Below are 19637 nucleotides of genomic sequence, written 5' to 3' on the forward strand. Positions count from 1 at the left end.
TTGAAAAAGCATATAACTTTAGCGACACCTGCTGGTCAAAACTGTGTAAATGCAACAAAAAATCAGGCAAATCATTTATTAAATTGACTTTTTCAAAATATTTTCGTACATTAAGTTTAAAGTATAACCTATAAATTAACTTAATATCTAATATAATTAAATATATAGCGTCTGCATATGCGTTCCAATAATTTCTCAAGGCTTATTGTTTGTTCCTCTGCTAAACAGGCCAAAGAGATAACTTATTCCTTTTCGTTTTACAAATGTCTCATTAAAACATCTATACACCCCAAAACTGACTTTTGTAAAAAAAATAAATAAATAAAAAAATGCCAAAGAAGTCTGGACATGCGCAGTAGGAATCATATGTAGCCGAAGGTGAAGCCGCGGTATCAAACTTCCGACCGAACATTCGCAGTCGCACATCTTAGCTAACAACATAGATAAAAAGCTTTTAAAGCCCACATAAAAAAATAAAAAAATAGTGGTCTATCAGATACTGTAGGTCGGAGTTTGCCTGCTTAACAATGGATTTTGTCAGGGTAAAATAACAGAATTAATAGACTACTTCAATCTCCTCTCAAAACTTCAACAGTCTGCTCAGATGAGATGTTAAATGACAGAGGAGTTTTGATCAAGTTATCTTGAACAGCATACAGATGGTAATACAACAACTGAATTGATGAATGGACAGATGGATTGGTTGAAAAATAGACAGAAAGAGTACAGAACTGAAATGTGATTTCAGTCATTTAAAGGCACAATACGTAATACTTTTTTCATTAGAATATCCAAATACCATTAGAACAGTGTTACATATTTCACTGATTTATGCACTTACATTATCCCGAACGTATGGAAAGAATGTTCCAGAGAAATAAGCCATTTTAACTATAAGTCGTGCCCTGTGTCATTATGCTAATAATGCCACAGACCCCCAAATTCTGGTTTGCTTTTTATAGAAAACATTTGCATTTTACATAAAGCAGACGCTTTTGTCCAAAGTGACTTACAACAGCGGAGGCATTCAGCAATTCAACAAGAAGAGGCAATACACACAAGAAGTGCTAGTTATACAAAGTAACTTGTTTATGCTCTGAAAATTTTGTGCTAAACTGCTAGAGTTGTTGTTTCTTGTGTGAAAAAAAGTAAGTGAAAAAGATATGGTAGACATACATCAGTCCTGAGTTCATTAAATGACAATCATATCAGTCATATCATCATGGTACAAAATTATCACTTCATATTTAGATCATGTGAACATTCACACACTCACCGGCCACTTTATTAGGTACACCTTACTAGTACCTGGATGGACCCCCTTAGATTCAACAAGGTACTGTAAATATTCCTCAGAGATTTTGGTCTATACTGACATGATAGCATCACACAGTTGCTGCAGATTTGTCAGCTGCACATTCTTGATCCAAATCTCCCGTTCCACCACATCCCTAAGGGACTCTATTGGATTGAGATCTGGTGACTGTGTGGAGGCCATTTGAGTACAGTGAACTCATTGTCATGTTTAAGAAACCAGTCTAAGTGGTACTAATTGGCCCAAAGTGTGCCAAGAAAATATCCACACCATTACACCACCAGCAGCAGCCTGAGTCGATGATACAAACCAGGATGGATGCATGCTTTCATGTTGTTAATGCCAAATTCTGACTCTAACATCTGATTGTCGCAGCAGAAATTGAGACTCATCTGACCAGACAACATTTTTCCAATCTTCTATTGTCTAATTTTGGTGAGCCTGTGCAAATTGTAGCCTCAGTTTCCTGTTCTTAGCTGACAGGAGTGGCAGGAGTGACAGGAGTCTGCCTCAAGGTTGGACGTGTTGTGCGTTCAGAGAAGCTCTTCTGCATACCTCGGTTGTAACGAGTGGTTATCTGAGTTTCTGTTGCCTTTATATCAGCTCAAACCAGTCAGACCATTCTCCTCTGACCAATGGCATCAACAAGGCATTTGCAATCACAGAACTGCCGCTCACTGGATATTTTATCTTTTTCAAACCATTCTCTGCAAGCCCTAGAGATGGTTGTGCATAAAAATCCCAGTAAATCAGCAGTTTCTGAAATACTCAGACCAGCCTGTCTGCCACATTCAAAGTCACCTAAAACACCTTTCTTCCAAAAATTGATGGTCAGTTTAAACTGCAGCAGATCTTCTTGACCATGTCTACATGCCTAAATTCATTGAGTTGCTGCCATGTGATTGGCTCGTAAGAAATTAGCATAACGAGCAGTTAGACAGATGAACCTAATAAAGTGGCCAGTGAGTTAGTATTTCATGCAACAAATAAAAAAATAATAATGACGAAATATCCCATATATAATGGTCTTTATTACAATAAAATAATTTTTTTCTTTACAAATTTTTAGATAAATTAATGAGTACATTTCACTGATTTTGCAGCAAATGGTGTAGTTGCAGGATGTACCAGCAGGAGCTAACATGATCACAACATGAACCTTGATTTAAAAATATGCATAATTACCATTTTGAGATTCCTTGTTTACAAACTCATTAAAACTCGTCAATTTTATCTGAGGTGTACTTTCATTCGCTGTATTTAACAGGTGAGATGATCAGTGGTACTGAATGTTTACCGTTACTGGTAAAACACGCACAAAAATACGGATAAACCCTATTAATAAAAGACTGTCTAGTGAAAGAGAAGATATGAGATCTGGACACCACATCGAAGAAGCAGACCAGACCGTCCTCATAATCCACAAACACCCCAACCTTCTGCGGCTTCACATTTAGAGAGACCGCTGGATCAGCACAGGCCCAGTATTGATCTCCTTTCATCAGAGCCACACACCAGTGTCCGTCTTGAGGACTCAGTTTGATTTTCCCCTTCCTGTTAATTGATTCTCTGACCACACCTAAAATCCACTCAGTCTTGCCCTTCACCTTCACCTCAAAATAAAATCTCCCTGTGGAGAATCCCTCTCTTCCTAGGACCGAAGGGCAATGATCAAACCTCTCTGGGATATCTGGGAGGTCTTGATAAACGTCTCCTTGTATCATTTCTTTTCCATCATCAGACAGGATGAGTTCTGGATAAGCGGTATCACGATCCAGAGTCACATCCACTTAGAGTGAGAGATCAGATAATAAAATCAATTATTACATGCTTACAATAGAATGACTTTCACATGTTTAATATTTAATAGCATCTTTTGTACAGGCAAGCAACGTATTAAGAGTTTTAATATTTGTGAAGGTTTTATGTGAGTGAACAGATCAGTCATTGTACCTGCAAACTGCTGTATCCTCCTCAACACTGTAAAGACAAAAAAAAAAATAACAGACGATGAAGAGATCTTAACATTCATGTCCTACAAGAGATGTGGTGCATTAATTACCACATTACAAAACACAGACACCCTCTAGTGGCTAAAAATGACATGCTGTGTCTTTTAAAGAGCCCATATTATGGGTTTTTGAAAATTCCCCTCCATGTAGTGTGTAACACAGCTCTAAGTGAAGTGGAGTATCCAGCTAAGGCTTAAATCTGTAAGAATACAGTGTTTAAAACGGTTGATTCATCTATAAAAGAGTCGACTCATGGTGCTTCAAACGAGTCGCCTTGATACCGATTCATTAGGTGTTTCGCCATGACGTACGAACGAAACCAAGTTATTCACGTGCACGCGCAAACCCGGGAGATTTCAAACCTGAGGCCCCGCCCTCTGACGCAGAAACCCAGACACACACACACACCCACAAACACACGCACACCCACAAACACACGCACACAAACATGCCGGTCGATTGAAGTCACACTGCAGATGGATATTATATTGAGTCTCTACCCAAAAATGAAACATCAGCATTATAACCAAGCAGTTGGAAACTTCTGGAAGCTACATGCTACAAAGAATACTTCATCTGAGTTTGTTAAAGGAAGGATCAGTAAAGAGTAACTTACTGATGGACGTCAGGATGGGTTTCTTCCATTTCTCAAGTGTAAGTACATGCGATTAAAGTTGCCTCGTTGACTCTAGCTTGCAAATGTATTTAGTTGTGATTTGTTACTTGTAACCGCGTGTACTGTATCAGGTTAACTGGCTATATTCTCTTATCGCGTGCAAAGTCACGTTAAAAACGCGACGCGTGCTGCTTTGTTTATGGAGCTCCGTGCTAGAGTTCTGCTCCCGCAATTTATTCGGAAATGTATTCCCGCGCCGCAGAAATCTGGCGCGGGGACAGCCGCGGGAATAAATTTCCGAATAAATCGTGGGAGCGGTCGGTAACGGGTTTAATTTGGGACGGTAGCGGGCTGTCTAGCAATATCACGGATATTGTTATGCGAATTAGAAAGAGAGAGTCTGCGTGGTGCTTGTGTGTGTGTTAGTGCGCACGCGCGCATATGAGAGAGAGAGAGAGAGAGAGAGCGAGAGAGAGAGAGAGAGAGAGAGAGAGAGAGAGAGAGAGAGAGAGAGAGAGAGCGAGCGAACGAGCTTTGTGTGCTTGGTGCTGTGTGTGTGTGTGTTTATCCAGACAGCTTGGCTTTCTGGACTGTATACTGGGTGATTTTTGGTTGTGTTCTCCTCCGCTCTAGCGGGATCGGGCGCGGCGGGCAGAAAACGGAGCGGGTTCTCAGGCTAAAACCTGGCGGGTGCGGGCGGAAGCGGGAGCGTTGTCGTCCGGAGGTGTGTGTGTGTTTTTGTGTGTGTGTGGCAGCTTAAATCCACGCCTACACTATCGAGCGTGTATGAACTGTGATTACTTTTTATATTGCTGATTGGCTATTGGCCATTTCACTCTCTGACTGAAGGCAGTCGACCAATCGCGACAGACTGTCATCGGTCCAATCAGCGCAGATTAGCTTCGCGCTAAGGAGGGGTTTGGGAACAAATGAATCACTGGACGATTCATACGGGAGTCGCTGGGATAATTAGGTAAAAATAAATGCAGATTATAAGACCATGAAAGTGTTTTTTGACCTTGCATGCATATTAGACTGTTGTTGGAGACCCTTGCAACCAAAATATGACCCTATTTCATGTATAATATGGGCTCTTTAAGATAATGTCCATTACATTGAAAGTCCATTTGAAAAATACAGTGTTCTATTTAGGCGACAAGGTGGCTCAGTGGCTAGCACTGTCGCCTCACAGCAAGAAGGTCGCTGGTTCAAGTCCTGGCTGGGTCAGTTGGCATTTCTGTGTGGGGTTTGCATGTTCTCCCTGTGTTTGTGTGGGTTTTCTCTCCGGGTGCTCCAGGTCCAGAGTCCCAAGTCTAGAGACATGCTATAGGTGAATTGAATAAACTAAATTGGCTGTAGTGTATGCGTGTGAATGAGTGTGTATGGGTGTTTCCCAATACTGGGTTGCAGCTGGATGGGCATCTTTGTCACACCTGTTGCAATGCCCTAATTTGGACACTTGAGGACACTAGTTTGTTTTGTAGTTTCACTTCATTTCTCATCATCCTTAGTATTATTGATTGTGTTATGTTACAGCTGTTTCGTGTTTGTTAATTTAGTCGTGTCTTTATAAACCCTCTTGTTCTCTGTTTTAGTTGCCTTAGGATTTTGTTGGTTCCTCACGTCTGTTATGTTTGTCTGGTTATCTAGTTTTTTGTATTACGATTGTTCTTGGATTCCTGTTTGTGTTAGTTTTTGTTAGCACTTGATAGCACTTCTACCCTGTCCTTGTTTTTACCCGTTTTTGGATTTTTGCCAGTTCCTTCGTCTGGTCATCTAGTTTTTGTATCTTGCTTATAGTTCTGTGCAAGATTTGGAAACCTTTGTCTCTTGGAAATCTCTGTCTTTTTGGATACCTTTGTCTTTTTGTTAATAAATTGCTGCACATGGATTTTTGCCTTTTGTGTGATTCTCCCCCACTCGTGACAATCTTATGCAAAACATAAGCTGGATAAGTTGGCGGTTCATTCCACTGTGGCGACCTCTGATGAATAAAGAGACTAAACTAAAGGAAAATGAATGCATATTTTATTTATCATTACTCCTTTAGGATTTGACTGAAATGAAAGTGCATACACGTTGGTAGGTTATGTCATTAAGAAAGCTGATTTTAAATATGATTCATTTATGATTCAATTTTTAATTTATTCCTAAAATAGTGTTGTGTTGTGTTTGATAGTAACCAACCAGTTTGACTGACTTTCTGGTCTGGGGTTTCCTGCAGTTGAGTCAGAGCTCTCCTCAGAGTCTCCAAGCTCACATCAGACCAGTTCCTGCCATTTAAAGGGCTGCATATGGATGGGTAAAGCTACAACATGAGAAAGGAGAAATCATTCAGCTGGAGGAGTCTGAGTGTTGTCCTGTGATGTGAACAGATAGAAAGTCACTGACCTGTAGGAGCTGAAGGTGATCCTTAGTGTGTGAGAGATGATCCAGCTCTGAGTTTCTTATCTTCAGTTCATTGATTTCCTGCTGCAGCTCTTGAATCAGCTTTTCATCCTGCTTCTGAAATATACAGTGAAATTACTTTTCGAGAAATCTAAACACCATCTATTAAGTATTGAATATCTTGAGCTCACTTTTCTGAGTTCTGCCAAGTGTTTGATGTCTCGAATCTTCTTGTTTCTGTCCTGAATCATCTTCTGCATGTCTTTCTGAGTTTCTATCAGCTGAGTCTACAGAAGGAAACACGAACACATTTGATCACCCAATGAGAACTTTGCTTTGAAGAAAAAAAGTTACATTTTTATCAGTATCTCTCACCTTTTTCACTTTACTCTCCTCCTCTAGAGGAACAGTGTTGTGAGTCTTGTGGTCTCCATCAGTGCAAAACACACAAACACACATCTGATCATCTCTACAGAACAGCTCCAGAGGTCTCTCGTGTTTCTGGCATATGTAGTCCTTTATATTCTTCACAGGCTCTATTAGTTTGTGTTTCTTGAAGTTCGGGACTCTTCGATGAGGCTCTAAGTGAGTTTCACAGTAAGAAGTCTGACATGTCAAACAGGACTTCAAAGCTTTCATCTTTCTCCCATCACAGATGTCACAGAGAACCTCAGATATTCGCACAGTCAACCTTTCCTTAAAGAGTTGGCCAAGCTGTCTAAGCTCTGTGTTGATCTTCAAGTCAGGTCTATCGCTGAATCTTTCTCTACACAATGGACAGCTACAGACCTGACTGTTCTCCCAGCTCGAGTTCAGGCAGCTCTTACAGAAGTTGTGTCCACATGGAGTGCTGACTGGATCAGTGAACACATCCAGACAAACTGAACACTGAAGCTCTTCGAACAGAGGACGCATGGAGGATGACAGAGCTAAAAAGAAGAGAAAACATTCAAGTGCATTGTGCACAATGTGCTTATCGTGCTTGAACTGTTCTTCAAAATACTTTTAATGTTACTAGGGTGGGGTATGGTTATAAGTAATGGTTTAAAAGGAGTTTTGGTTTTTGGTTTTTCATACAGTAAATGCAAGATACAATTACACGCATTTATTTTTAAATACGCAAGTATTTTTGAATCTGGCCACAATTAAAAACAAGCATACAGTGCCTGATAAAGGATCTGTATAAAATGATACATTTATTTAGGCATAATAATGCATTGTAGTTGTAGACACCTACAGTAATTTGCAATATAGGCTTATTCTGAAAACGTAGCCCTATACATTTCTGGAGATCACAAATTATGTAGCCAGAGCTATGTATGGCTGCATTTCATCTTTAAAAGGAACTTAACGAGGCAGCATGACGCCCTTCCTTTTTGCGCTTACCGGATGACTGAATTGCTTTTAAAAACACTGCGGTTGGGTTCAAGGAAGTGGACGGTTGGGCCAATTGGTGCTTTTGAAAACACTATCGGTTGGGTTTAGGGCAGGAGGAGGGTGTATCGGTCAGTCAGTCAGTCAGTAGACAGCAGTCTCTGGTGAATTTACGAGAGAAGAGCAGGCGTGGAGGGCACTCGCGAGAGAAATTTGAGATTTGCCAACAGCTAGCTCTCTGCAAATCTCACATGGTCACCCACTGAATCTAAGCAGGGCTGTGTCCGGTCAGTACCTGGACGGGAGACCACATGGTGAAAGCTAGGTTGCTGCCAGAAGTGGTGTTAGTGAGGCCAGCAGGGGGCGCCCAACCTGCGGTCGATGTGGGTCCTAATGCCCCAGTATAGTGAAGGGGACTTTATACTGCTCAGTGAGCGCCGTCTTTCGGATGACACATTAAATTGACTCTCTGTGGTGGTTAAAAATCCCAGGATGTCCTGTGAAAAGAGTAGGGGTTTCACCCTGGCATCCTGGTCAATTTTGCCCCTTGGCCTCTGTCCACCATGGCCTTCTAACCCTCCCAATATCATAATTGGCTTCATCACATCACCACCAATCTTGCACAATATAGCTGCCGTCGAGACATCTAGGTGGATGCTGCACACTGCTGGTGGATAAGGAGATTCCCTCTATGTGTGAAGCGTTTTGAGTGCCCAGAAAAGCCCTATATAAATGTATAGAATTATTATCTCAAAACGTGTACACAGCAGCCCCTGGCGGATTCGCAAAAACAAAAAACTACAAAAAAACGTAGCTCCTGGGACGTATTTGGCGCTCTTCAGAAATATATATAGGGGTACATTTTCAGAATGAGCATGGGCTGGTTATATATAGTAGATCCATATTAAATGATTTAGGTACAACATTAGTGATTATTTTTTACCAACACAGTTGTGGCCCCCATCAAAAAATATATATTTCTGAACAAATCAGGTAAATGAATTATTTAATGACTAACTCAAAATAGACTCACAGAGAGATCTGTCCATGCTTAGTCTCTTGGTGGTTCGCATTGGTAATGGTGGTGGTAAAGAATTTGCCATTTCTGTTCTTCATTTCCAGGAGAGAAAAAAAAACACAACTCATATTTCATCCCAAGATTTGTTCACCTTCTTGTTGTCAAGTCATCCAATAAAATACTCTACACAAATCATTAACATTCCCCACAAGAACACACACACACACACACACGCGCACACACACAAGCACACACACACACACACACACACACACACACACCTAAATATTTGATTTGTATGTCTAAAAGTCAAATAAATTGGCATTCAAATACAGAAATGTATTTCATTTTTTTAATCCAAGTTTCCATTGTGTTCTATCTGTCCACAGTTCACACTTTTGATGCGTTGAGTTTTGTTTTACAATGATAAGAACATTTTAACACTTCTCAAACATTTCTTATTAAAAAAACTAATAATAGCAATCTAGTATTGACCAGCTAAGTCAATTAAAAGTACTCTACTTAACCATTTCAATAACATTGAATAAAGATTTCCATAACTCACCTGTGAGTGAATATCAGCTGTGTTCACAAGAAGTCTTAATATTTTTTCGATTATTTCAAGTTATATCTTTATTTAAGACTGTTGTTCGGTAGTTCCACCTTCAGACATGTCAGATTTCCTCTTATATTTTCTGAACTTCAGACTTTGACCTTATATCAGGTGTGTTTCTGTGTGCATCTATAAAGCTCCACAGGTCTCCTCTCCTGTTAGTCCTATAAAGTGCTTTGTGTCGGACTAAAAAAAAAATCTGTTTTGCAATGTAGGATTTTATTGTTACACAACCCAACCCAATACAAATTTTCTGTGATGTTTCACACAAAAATTGTCTAACAAAAAGACTTTTTGTTGCCAGATAAATGTGAAGAGATTTAATGTCAACAACTGTGACCTTCTTCGGACATATAGTGCAAATGCATATATTTTTATGTAGAATTAGAAATGAAGTACAATATATATATATATATATATATATATATATATATATATATATATATATATATATATATATATACATATATATGCTGAATCCTGCATGAACAGGAAGTTGCAAAGACACTATTTTTCTGTATTTTGATGTGCTTCCAACTGAAACAGAATATTGATTAGGGGGGCGGAGCTTTGTATTATGCATCATTCCCTCATAAACTACCGGTAAGAGGGGCGTGGTTAAGGATATTAATATAATGTTGCTATTGAAGCCCTCAAATTTGATATCAACACAAGGATTGCTACTTCAAGGGTGGAAGCAAATGGTCAGACTTTGATATAAGATTACCAAAACAAAGTATTTTTCAGTGGATTAACTGACACAGATTAACTATTTACCTGAAGAATTACAATGTGAGTTAGCAAATAAACACTGTAATTTTGGATTTAATGTGGACTAAGCCAGACAGTTAAGAATAACCACAAAAAACAAATCTATCTGAATAAAATAGTATATATGGCATACACCTGTCCAACTGCTCTTTAACTCACATTTCTAATCAGCCAATCACATGGCAGCAACTCAATGCATTTAGACATATATACATGGTCAAGACGATATGCTGCAGTTCAAACCGAGCATCAGAATGGGGAGGAACTGTGAGTTAAGTGACTTTGAACATGGCATGGTTGTTGGTGCTGGAAAGGCTGGTCTGAGTATTTCAGAAACTGCTGATCTACTGGGATTTTCAAGCACAACCATCTCTAGAGAATGGTCAGAAAAAGAGAAAATATCCAGTGAGCGGTAGTAGCCTACCTACCAACTGGTTTGAGTTAATAGAAAGGCAATAGTAACTCAAACAAGCACTCATTACAAGCAAGGTCTTCAGAAGAGCATCTCTGATCACACAACACGTCAATACCATGTCAATATGGACCAAAATTTCTTTCAATATTTAATATTTCAAGTACCTTGGTGAATCGATGCCACAAAGGATTAAGACAGTTCTGAAGGCAAAAGGGCATTCAACCCAGTACTAGTAAGGTGTACCTAATAAAGTGGCCGGTTACTGTATTTTGAGTGTGCAATTATTCAATGGATTTAACAGCTGAGATGATCAGCGGTGCTGAATTTTTACCTTCATCATTAATGCATGGGCTGAATAAAGGATAGAGTTTCTCTGTAAAAGATTGTCCAGTGAAAGAGTAGATGTGAGATCTTGACTCAACATCATAGAAGGAGACCAGCCCGTCGTCATAATCCACAAACACACCAACCTTCTGCGGTTTTTCTCTTACAGACAGACGGACAGCTGGAGCATCAAAAGCCCAATACACATCAGAATTCCTCAGACCCACAGCCCAGTATCCGTGCTGAGGACTGAGTGTGATCTTTCCCTTCCTCTTAACAGATTCACTGGCCACTCCTAAATCCCATTTAGTCTTTTCTTTCACCTGCACCTCAAAATAAAATCTCTTCGAGGAGAATCCCTCTTTTCCAAGGACAGTGTTGCATTGATCATATCTCTGTGGGTTGTTTGGGAGATTTTGGTTAGTGTCTCCATGTGTCACTTGTTTCCCGTCATCAGTCAGGATGAGAAATGGATTAGCTGTATCAGGATCCAGAGTTACATCCACTGAGAATAAGAGATATAAATCACAGCTTCTCAATACAATATTGTTAATGTTTTTAAACATTACTTGTTTGTAAATGTTTGTAAATTGTTTGTAAATGTTTTTAAAACTATTATTGTGATCTGTCACTGTACCTGCATAGTGCTGCATCCTCTTCAACACTGTTAAAATAAATAATAAGAAGACATTATCTTTAAATTCATGTAGTATAAAAATGTTTAACTGACTGATGGTCTCAACATAGGTTCAATCTGAAAATGTTGTCCTATATACATTTCTGGAGACTGACGAATTATGTAGCCTGAAGTACATATGGCTGCACGACGCAACGGGCGGTGTGACACGGTTCCTTTTCGCGCTTAACAGCTGACCGCTTACCTAACGGGTTTGAGTCTGGTGGAGAATGGTTTCAAAAAGCAGGTAAGACAAAAACAGACGCCAAAAAAATTAAATAAATGAGAAAATACCAGGGTAAGAATGTTGTAAAACGTGGTAAAAATCAGAAGAGGACTTTTCTTTTTCTGGCTTGCTTTAAATTTGTCGGTTGGGTTTAGGGAAGTGGCTGGCCGGGTCAATCAGTGCTTTTGAAAACACTGTTGGTTGAGTTTAGGGAAGGACGTGGGTAGGTCAGTTGATTAGTCAGTCAGTCAGTCGATTGCACCTCTGGTGGATTTACACGAGAACAACAGGCACAAATGTCACTCGCGAGAGAAATTTGAGATTTCAAAAAGCGTACACAGCGTACACATTGACATCAACAATATGAAAAACAAAAACCATGGATGTCGATGGTTACAGGTTTTCATTCATTCATTCGTTTTCTTTTCGGCTTTGTTCCTTTCTTAATCTGAGGTCGCCACAGCGGAATAAACCGCCAACTAGTTCAGCATATGTTTTACACAGCGGATGCCCTCCCAGCTGCAACCCATCACTGGGAAACACCCACACACTCTCATTTACACGCATACACAACGGAAAATTAAGCTTACCCAATTCACCTATGCCGCATGTATTTGGACTGTGGGGGAGACCAGAGCACCCGGAGAAAACCCACATGAACATGGGGAGAATATGCAAACTCCACAAAGAAATACCAACTGACCCAACCGACGCTTAAACCAGCAATCTTCTTGCTGTGAGGTAACCCACTGTGCCACTGCACCGCTCCTACATCACATGCACTACAATTAAACTTTTTAAAACAGGTTTAATGAAAAAAAAAATGTTTTAGGCATAAGTTTAGCTTTTTTATTGTCTATGATTCAGGATAGATTTTGTCTTCTACCAGTGCTGAACTGAACTATACTATACATATTAACCTGCTGAGCTGAGATTTGACCAGCTACTTATTCTGAGACTGAATTATACTGTTATGAGAAGTGCTGCCAATGGCATTAATGTGTGTGCATCACACTCCTCTTGAGTACTGTATAGGACAACCCAGAGTCATTGTGGATATGTACTCCTGTATAAATTTCTGAAGAGCGAATAATACGTCCTAGGAGTTACTTTTTAATGTAGTTTTTGCTTTCACAAATCCATCAGAGGCTGCTGTTTGCGCTTTTTCAGATATCAAATTTCTCTCGAAAGTGCCCTATGCGCCTGATTTTCTTGCATAAAGCCACCAAAGGCCTCTGTCGACTGACTAACACACCAACCGATCCTCCCACCCACCGCCTTCCCTAAACCCACAGTGTTTTGAAAAGCAATCCAGAAAAAGGAAAGCCTTCGCGACTGCCTGGTTTTTACCACATTTTCAGATCTTACCACGTTCTCACCCTGTTATTTACTTGTTTATTTTTTGCCTTTAGTTTTACCTGCTTTCTGAAACCGCTCTTCGCCGAACTTGAACCCTGTCATCGCGCCAACTTCTTTCCACCTTCCAAGTCTGCCGATTTACATGGTGAGCTACTGGGCAAACTGGTAACAGCGCAAAAGCGGTCCATACAGAGGTAAGTGGTCAGCTAGTAGCACAAAAATACACAAAAGCTGCATCTTATCATCGCGTAGCATTCATTTTAAAGACAAAATGCAGCCACACGTACCTCTGGCTACATAATTTGTGCTCTCCAGAAATGTAGAGGAAGGTACGTATTAAGAAAGAGCCTGTTTTGATATTTGAGCTCCAGAAGGATTGAAAGAGGACTGACGAAGCCTGAGACATCAGTTTGTTGTTCATGTTTGCTTAGGGTTAATGTTTGTATTTATGATTTGTTGGTATTATTTTCACAATAGCATACTGAACTCAGAGACGGAGCTGGATCCATGGTGTAATATTTATTGTTAAACAAAATAATGCGATAGCAGCACAATGGGTCTTTTTGTATTTGATATTGATCTACCTGTTTGACTGAGTTTCTGGTCCAGAGTTTCCTGCAGTTGAGTCAGAGCTCTCCTCAGAGTCTCCAAGCTCACATCAGTGTTCATACTGATTTCAGGCCAGTTCTTGAGGTTTGGTGGGCTGCATATGGATGGGTAAATCTACAGCAGGAGGGAGAAGAAATCATTCAGCTGGAGGAGTGTTTGTTGTCCTGTGATGTGAGCAGACAGAGAGACACTGACCTGTAGAAGCTGAAGATGATCCTCAGTGCTTGAGAGATGATCCAAATCAGAGCTTCTCATCTTGAGCTCATTGATTTCCTGCTGCAGCTCTTGAATCAGCTCTTCATCCTGTTTCTCTGCTGCTTTCTGCTTCTCCTCCATCATCTCCAGCAGCTCGGCCTGACATCTCTCAATGGAGCGCATTAAATCACTGAAGAGTTGTAACCTGGATGCTTTCTCTCGCTCTGTGCTTTTCTGAAATACACAGTTATATTTTATTAAAAGAAATCTACATATCATCCATCAAATATTGAACATTTCATCTCACCTTTCTGAGGTCTGCTGAGTGTTCGATGTCTTGAATCTTCTTGACTCTGTCCTGGATCATTTGCTGCACATCTGTTTGAGTCTTTATCATCTGAATCTATATAGAGACACACACACACAATTGCTCATTCATGATTTTACATCTAACAGAAGATCTTCTGGAAACATTTCTACCAAGTTACCAAAGTAAGGTTTCCTATTGGGAGTAACTCATACCTTCTTCTCTTTACTCTCCTCCTCTAGAGGAACAGTGTTGTGAGTCTTGTGGTCTCCATCAGTGCAAAACACACAAACACACATCTGATCATCTCTACAGAACAGCTCCAGAGGTCTCTCGTGTTTCTGGCATATGTAGTCCTTTATATTCTTCACAGGCTCCATCAGTTTGTGTTTCTTGAAGTTCGGGACTCTCAGATGAGGCTCCAGGTGAGTTTCACAGTATGAAGTCTGACATGTCAAACAGGACTTCAGGGCTTTCATCTTTCTCCCTTCACAGATGTCACAGAGAACCCCAGATATTCTCAAGGTCAACCTTTCCTTAAAGAGTTGGCCAAGCTGTCTAAGCCCTGTGTTGATCTTCAAGTCAGGTCTATCGCTGAATCTTTCTCTACACAATGGACAGCTACAGACCTGACTGTTCTCCCAGCTCGAGTTCAGGCAGCTCTTACAGAAGTTGTGTCCACATGGAGTGCTGACGGGATCAGTGAACACATCCAGACACACCGAACACTGAAGCTCCTCAAACAGAGGACTCATGGAGGATGACAGAGCTGAAGAGAAGAGAAATAATACAAATATATCACGTCCTGTTCATTTTTACAGATATTATACAGAAAGTCTTCATATTAAGCATATTTAACTATTTACAAAAAGTGTAGTATAACATACTTATTGTACTTTTCCTGTTTTTGAATTGGGATATGGTTAGGGTATTAGAATAATTGAGGGTCACAGAGATGTATTTTCAGAAAATAATGAAAGATATAATCATATATAATTTTAAGTTAAACCATAAAAAGCATATACACATAATCAATGACCTTTATAAAATTATACAATTAGTTAAGGCAAACTACATATTACATAGTGTAACGAGGGGATGTGACACTGACAATAGGGGTAAGGATCCAAATGCAGGGTTTTATTGACAGGATGGTCAGGCAAGCAATGATCAACACAGGAGCAAACAGATATAAGAGGGCAATCCAGAGTCGTAGTCGAAATAGCTGGCAAATGGTCAATAGGCAGGCAGCATACAGGAATAATCAAACAAAACAAAGCAAAGATTTAAAACACGGAAGGCAAGGAAAATGCATTGTAATGTCACTTAACAGATAACAAGTGTTGTAAAATGTGCGAGTCCTTTAAGGGGCGGACGGAGTGACAACACGGGAAAGCCTTCACAAACTGAGGAGCGATAACAAACTAAGGAGCGGGAAAGGGGGGCGGGTGGAGCGATGACGCAGGGTGGCATTCACAAACAAGCGGCGAGAGCGTCAAAGTAGCCGGAAGTCATTCATTTTCAATGAGAACCGGTGGCGAGGAGCAGCGCGGCGTGTCTTCTCCGGTGTGGGCGTCGAGGAGGACTTAAAATCAAGCCAACTTTATGGTATGAGCTATGACGTGGTTCGGCGGCAAGCAATCAGAATGAAGTAGTCCACTATTTGAGAGGAGTTCAGAGAACACAGACCTGTAAACTTTGGTTCCAACCACAGTTGTTCCCAGGGGTTTGATTATTGCGGTTGCCGGATTTTCAATTTTTGATAATCGCGACATCGCGGGGCCCCCTAATCACGCCCCAAAGTGAGCCGAATATATGTGTGTGTAATCAGTCATTGAGCAGCATCAGCTGTGAGAGTGTATTCAGTCAGGATCTGGAACCGGTTGTGTGTGTGTGGTGCATGACTTTTATAGACCATTGTAGGGCAGGATTGTAGTTCATGTTAAGCTGCAGTCACACTAGTGAAGGGGTGGCCAACCCTGTTCCTGGAGAGCCACCTTCCTGCAGATTTCAGTTGCAACCCATATCAAACACACCTGCCTGTAATTATCATGTGGTGTTCAGGTCCTAATTAATTGGTTAAAGTGTGTTTGATATGGGTAGGAACTGAAATCTGCAGGAAGGTGGCTCTCCAGGAACAGGGTTGGCCAACCCTTCACTAGAGTTTGATAATGCGAAATTCTGTCGTGCAGCGCAGCGAAAAGGGGCGAGCGATTGCTCCATGTTTTAAATGTCTGTCCAGAGATGTTATGTTTTGATCCTCGTTTGGTCTCACGCAGTCAAGTGATGCGATTTCGCATCCTTATGCATGATCCCGCATTCCAGTCTGACGCATTCGTGTCCGTACGAATGGAAGTCTATGGGAGGAAAAGTCTGTGTGACCGCAGCTTGAGTGTGAATGTTTTTCAGTGATCCCGGGTGTTTTAGATCGCTGGTGATCATGACACATAGTAGTAATGACACCTAATATAGAATTGAACCATAAAAAGGGATTTAGATACAACACTGGCAATTATCTGTTTTGTATTTGACCAACACAGTGTACAAAAAAAGTAAGTGTTGGTGAACAAATTGTTTTAAATGATTTGTTTAACAACTAACTCAAGATAGACTCACATGGAGGTTCATCTTTACTGCATCTCCTGGTCTCTGCTGGTCGCTTTGATAATGTTGGTAAAGACTGTGCCATTGCTTTTCTGCATTTCCAGGGGGGAAAAATGACAGCACATTTAATTTCATCCTAAAATTTGTTTTCGTTTTGTTGTCCTCAAGTCAACAAAAGCCGGTCTTTGTATAACTTCAACATCCTACTACATCAATTGTATTTTTACTATTGATTATTAATGTGACATCTATATTAATGCAAGAACTCCACAAATAATATTTTAGGTCATATAAATAATATAAATTCATAATTACAGCTTTTAGCTGAATGGGCATCCGCTGAGTAAAACATATGCTGGATAAGTTGGCGGTTCATTCCGCTGTGGCGACCCCTGATTAATAAAGGAACTAAGCCGAAAAGTAAATGACTGAATGATTACAGCTTTTAATAAGTGTTTTGCATCAAAAGTCAAATAAACTGGACAGCATCATTACAATTCAAGTGCAATTTCAATTCTAATTCAAGTGTTGCAGTCTTCATTGTGTTCCGTCTATCAGCAGTTCACACTCTTGCTGCATTGAGTTTTATTTTACAGAAATATAAATACGGTAAGCTTTTCAATCAGACAAATCAAACTTTCCAAGGGTGTAGATTTGCTCTTGATATTGGTGGGGAAGTACATCCCTAGAGCGCATGTACTGAACAGCACAAATTCTGTTTCGTGCTTTTAAAAACATTTAAACACTTAATAATACAAATAACTATTAATAAAGCATGCCCTATGCTGCAAAATTCAATTCATATGATTTTACTGTAGTCCGGGTTTGAGGAGGTAAGAATGTACCGAAGTTTAAAGAGGTATGTGATGCAATTTAACCATTTTAACCCCTATTATCTATTATATGTCTATGAATTTACCCTTTGAGCAGATCTAGGTTACTAAGGGTTGCCTGAGCATTTATTTATTTTGAAGGCAATTAAATTATTGGTAGGGACATTTCTGTAATTGCTGGATATTAGTGTGGACATGTCCCTTCTGTCCATGCCAATTCTACACCCTTGCTTTCCATACAGTTCTTGGTAAATAAACGTATGAGGGCACACGGTAACACTTTACAATAACAGTACATGAATAATGATGTATTAATATGTAAACTACACCTTATTATGAATTACTAATGAGTTAAGGTATGCACTAATCATAAATTAACTTTAACTACAACATGACTCACATGAGTTCATGTGTGAATAACGGCTACCTTAATTACTTGTTAGTACATGTTGTTAATTAATGTATTAATTAACATTTAAGTTAAATGTAACCAACATGAACTTCATTCATTTTCTTGTCGGCTTAGTCCCTTTATTAATCCGGGGTCGCCACAGCAGAATGAACCGCCAACTTATCCAGCAAGTTTTTACGCAGCAGATGCCCTTCCAGCCGCAGCCCATCTCTGGGAAACATCCACACACACATTCATACACTACGGACAATTTAGCCTACCCAATTGACCTGTACCGCATGTCTTTGGACTGTGGGGGAAACCGAAGCACGCGGAGGAAACCCACGCGAAGGCAGGGAGAACAAACTCCACACAGAAACGCCAACTGAGCCGAGGTTCGAACAAGCGACCCAGCAACCTTCTTGCTGTGAGGCGACAGCACTACCTACTGCGCCACTGTACTTACATTGAAATGAATACTACAATGTACTTATTGTGTAAATACATGTTTTATATCGTACCTATGACTGATTAAATGCCTTCATGTAATTTCATCTGTAATTCATTTCTGTAATTACACTGTTGATCATCCCTTACACCTTAACTCTTCCTTAAACCTACCCATACCACCAAACCTGTCTCTAAACCTACCCAAATCCCCTTTCAAGAGCACCAGAAATCTTCTACAATACATTGTGAACACAGTAAGTACATTGTTTTTATTTTTTGATGCATGTACATGTAGTTGAGGTGACCTAAAATAAAGTCGGACCACTTATAATAATAGCAAACATGCTTTTATGTGGTATTGTTTATCTTATTAGAAACAGATATAGACCAAACTTACCTGTTAGTGAATATCAAAGGTGTTCATACGCAGTATGTCTCAGAAATGCTCAATAAATAATAATAATAATATTAAAGATAAGGTTTTTAGAGGTTGCTGTTTGGTATTGGCACCTTCAGACATGTCCGATTTTCTCCCATATTTTCTGGACTTCAGACTTTAACCTTATATCAGGTGTGTTTTGTGTGTGTGTACATCTATAAAGCTAAACTGATAACCTGTCCTGTTAGTACTATAAAGACACACCATTAATTCATTCACACTTTTGCTGAAAAATAACATGCAAAGCAGAGTTTTCCAGAAAAAAAAACTTACCGTGTTTATTATATATAGTTGAGTGTTTTGTTTTATAGTTTGATTCCGTTCCTCTCAAGAAGCCAAATGAACGTTTAATGTTCTTTACAGTGCCTCTCAGATAAAGAAATCACTGTTGAATCGTTTTCACATGTCTGGGTTTCACAGCAGTGGAAGTCGTCATAGTTGAGTAAACCTAGAGTGCAGTGAATGGGAGAGTACAACAAATATATATATTTATATATTAGGGGTGTCACGATTTAGATTTTAAATCGAAATCGATCGAAATTTATGCTCAATTTCGATTATCGAATCAAAAAATAGAATCGTCGATGCTGCCACGCCCCCATGTCATGTCAGCTTGGCTTTGCAAGCGGGAAAAAAACAGGCTTGTTGAAGTGCTTGTTAAACTGCAGAAGCAGGAGACCCGTCGACAGAACTTAAACCCTC

The 19637-nt window shown here is 39.9% G+C and overlaps 2 protein-coding genes across 6 annotated transcripts; both read right to left on the reverse strand.

Annotated features, from left to right (window-relative positions):
- Nucleotides 1–2326: 2326 nt before the first annotated feature.
- On the reverse strand, nt 2327–9524 carry btr05 (bloodthirsty-related gene family, member 5). Of its 5 annotated transcripts, none has more exons than NM_001386376.1 (8): nt 9289–9401; nt 8739–8815; nt 6707–7260; nt 6523–6618; nt 6335–6442; nt 6131–6251; nt 3269–3295; nt 2327–3104 (listed from the first exon to the last, which is right to left on the reverse strand). In NM_001386376.1, the coding sequence occupies exons 2-8, from the start codon at nt 8806–8808 to the stop codon at nt 2563–2565; spliced, it is 1518 nt and encodes a 505-aa protein (NP_001373305.1). In that variant the 5' UTR covers nt 8809–8815; nt 9289–9401; the 3' UTR covers nt 2327–2562. The 5 variants fall into 5 exon arrangements, with proteins under 5 accessions (NP_001373305.1, XP_021333400.1, XP_073763259.1 ...); XM_021477725.3 differs by having other exon boundaries at nt 2330–3104; nt 6335–6448; nt 9289–9524; XM_073907158.1 differs by having other exon boundaries at nt 2330–3104; nt 6144–6251; nt 6335–6448; nt 9289–9501.
- A 14-nt stretch (nt 9525–9538) lies between these two features.
- Nucleotides 9539–19025, reverse strand: btr06 (bloodthirsty-related gene family, member 6). The gene is given in 9 exon segments (NM_001127479.1): nt 9539–9750; nt 9809–11351; nt 11484–11510; nt 13692–13830; nt 13912–14145; nt 14219–14314; nt 14434–14987; nt 16835–16914; nt 18894–19025. Coding segments are annotated over 7 exon segments (1671 nt in total). The 5' UTR covers nt 16908–16914; nt 18894–19025; the 3' UTR covers nt 9539–9750; nt 9809–10803.
- Nucleotides 19026–19637: the final 612 nt, after the last annotated feature.

The sequence above is a fragment of the Danio rerio genome, chromosome 7 (assembly GCF_049306965.1).
Source record: "Danio rerio strain Tuebingen ecotype United States chromosome 7, GRCz12tu, whole genome shotgun sequence".
Taxonomy (NCBI): domain Eukaryota; kingdom Metazoa; phylum Chordata; class Actinopteri; order Cypriniformes; family Danionidae; genus Danio; species Danio rerio.

Bases quoted from the DNA above. Each gene is read 5' to 3' on its own strand.
- btr05 (XM_021477725.3), bottom strand. From the start codon at position 8,808: ATGGCAAATTCTTTACCACCACCATTACCAATGCGAACCACCAAGAGA. The intron at 6,449-6,522 runs GTGAGCTCAAGA...TGTATATTTCAG, and splicing joins ACTTGGCAGAACTCAGAAAA to AAGCAGGATGAAAAGCTGAT. The intron at 6,252-6,334 runs GTCAGTGACTTT...CTCATGTTGTAG, and splicing joins ATCACCTTCAGCTCCTACAG to CTTTACCCATCCATATGCAG.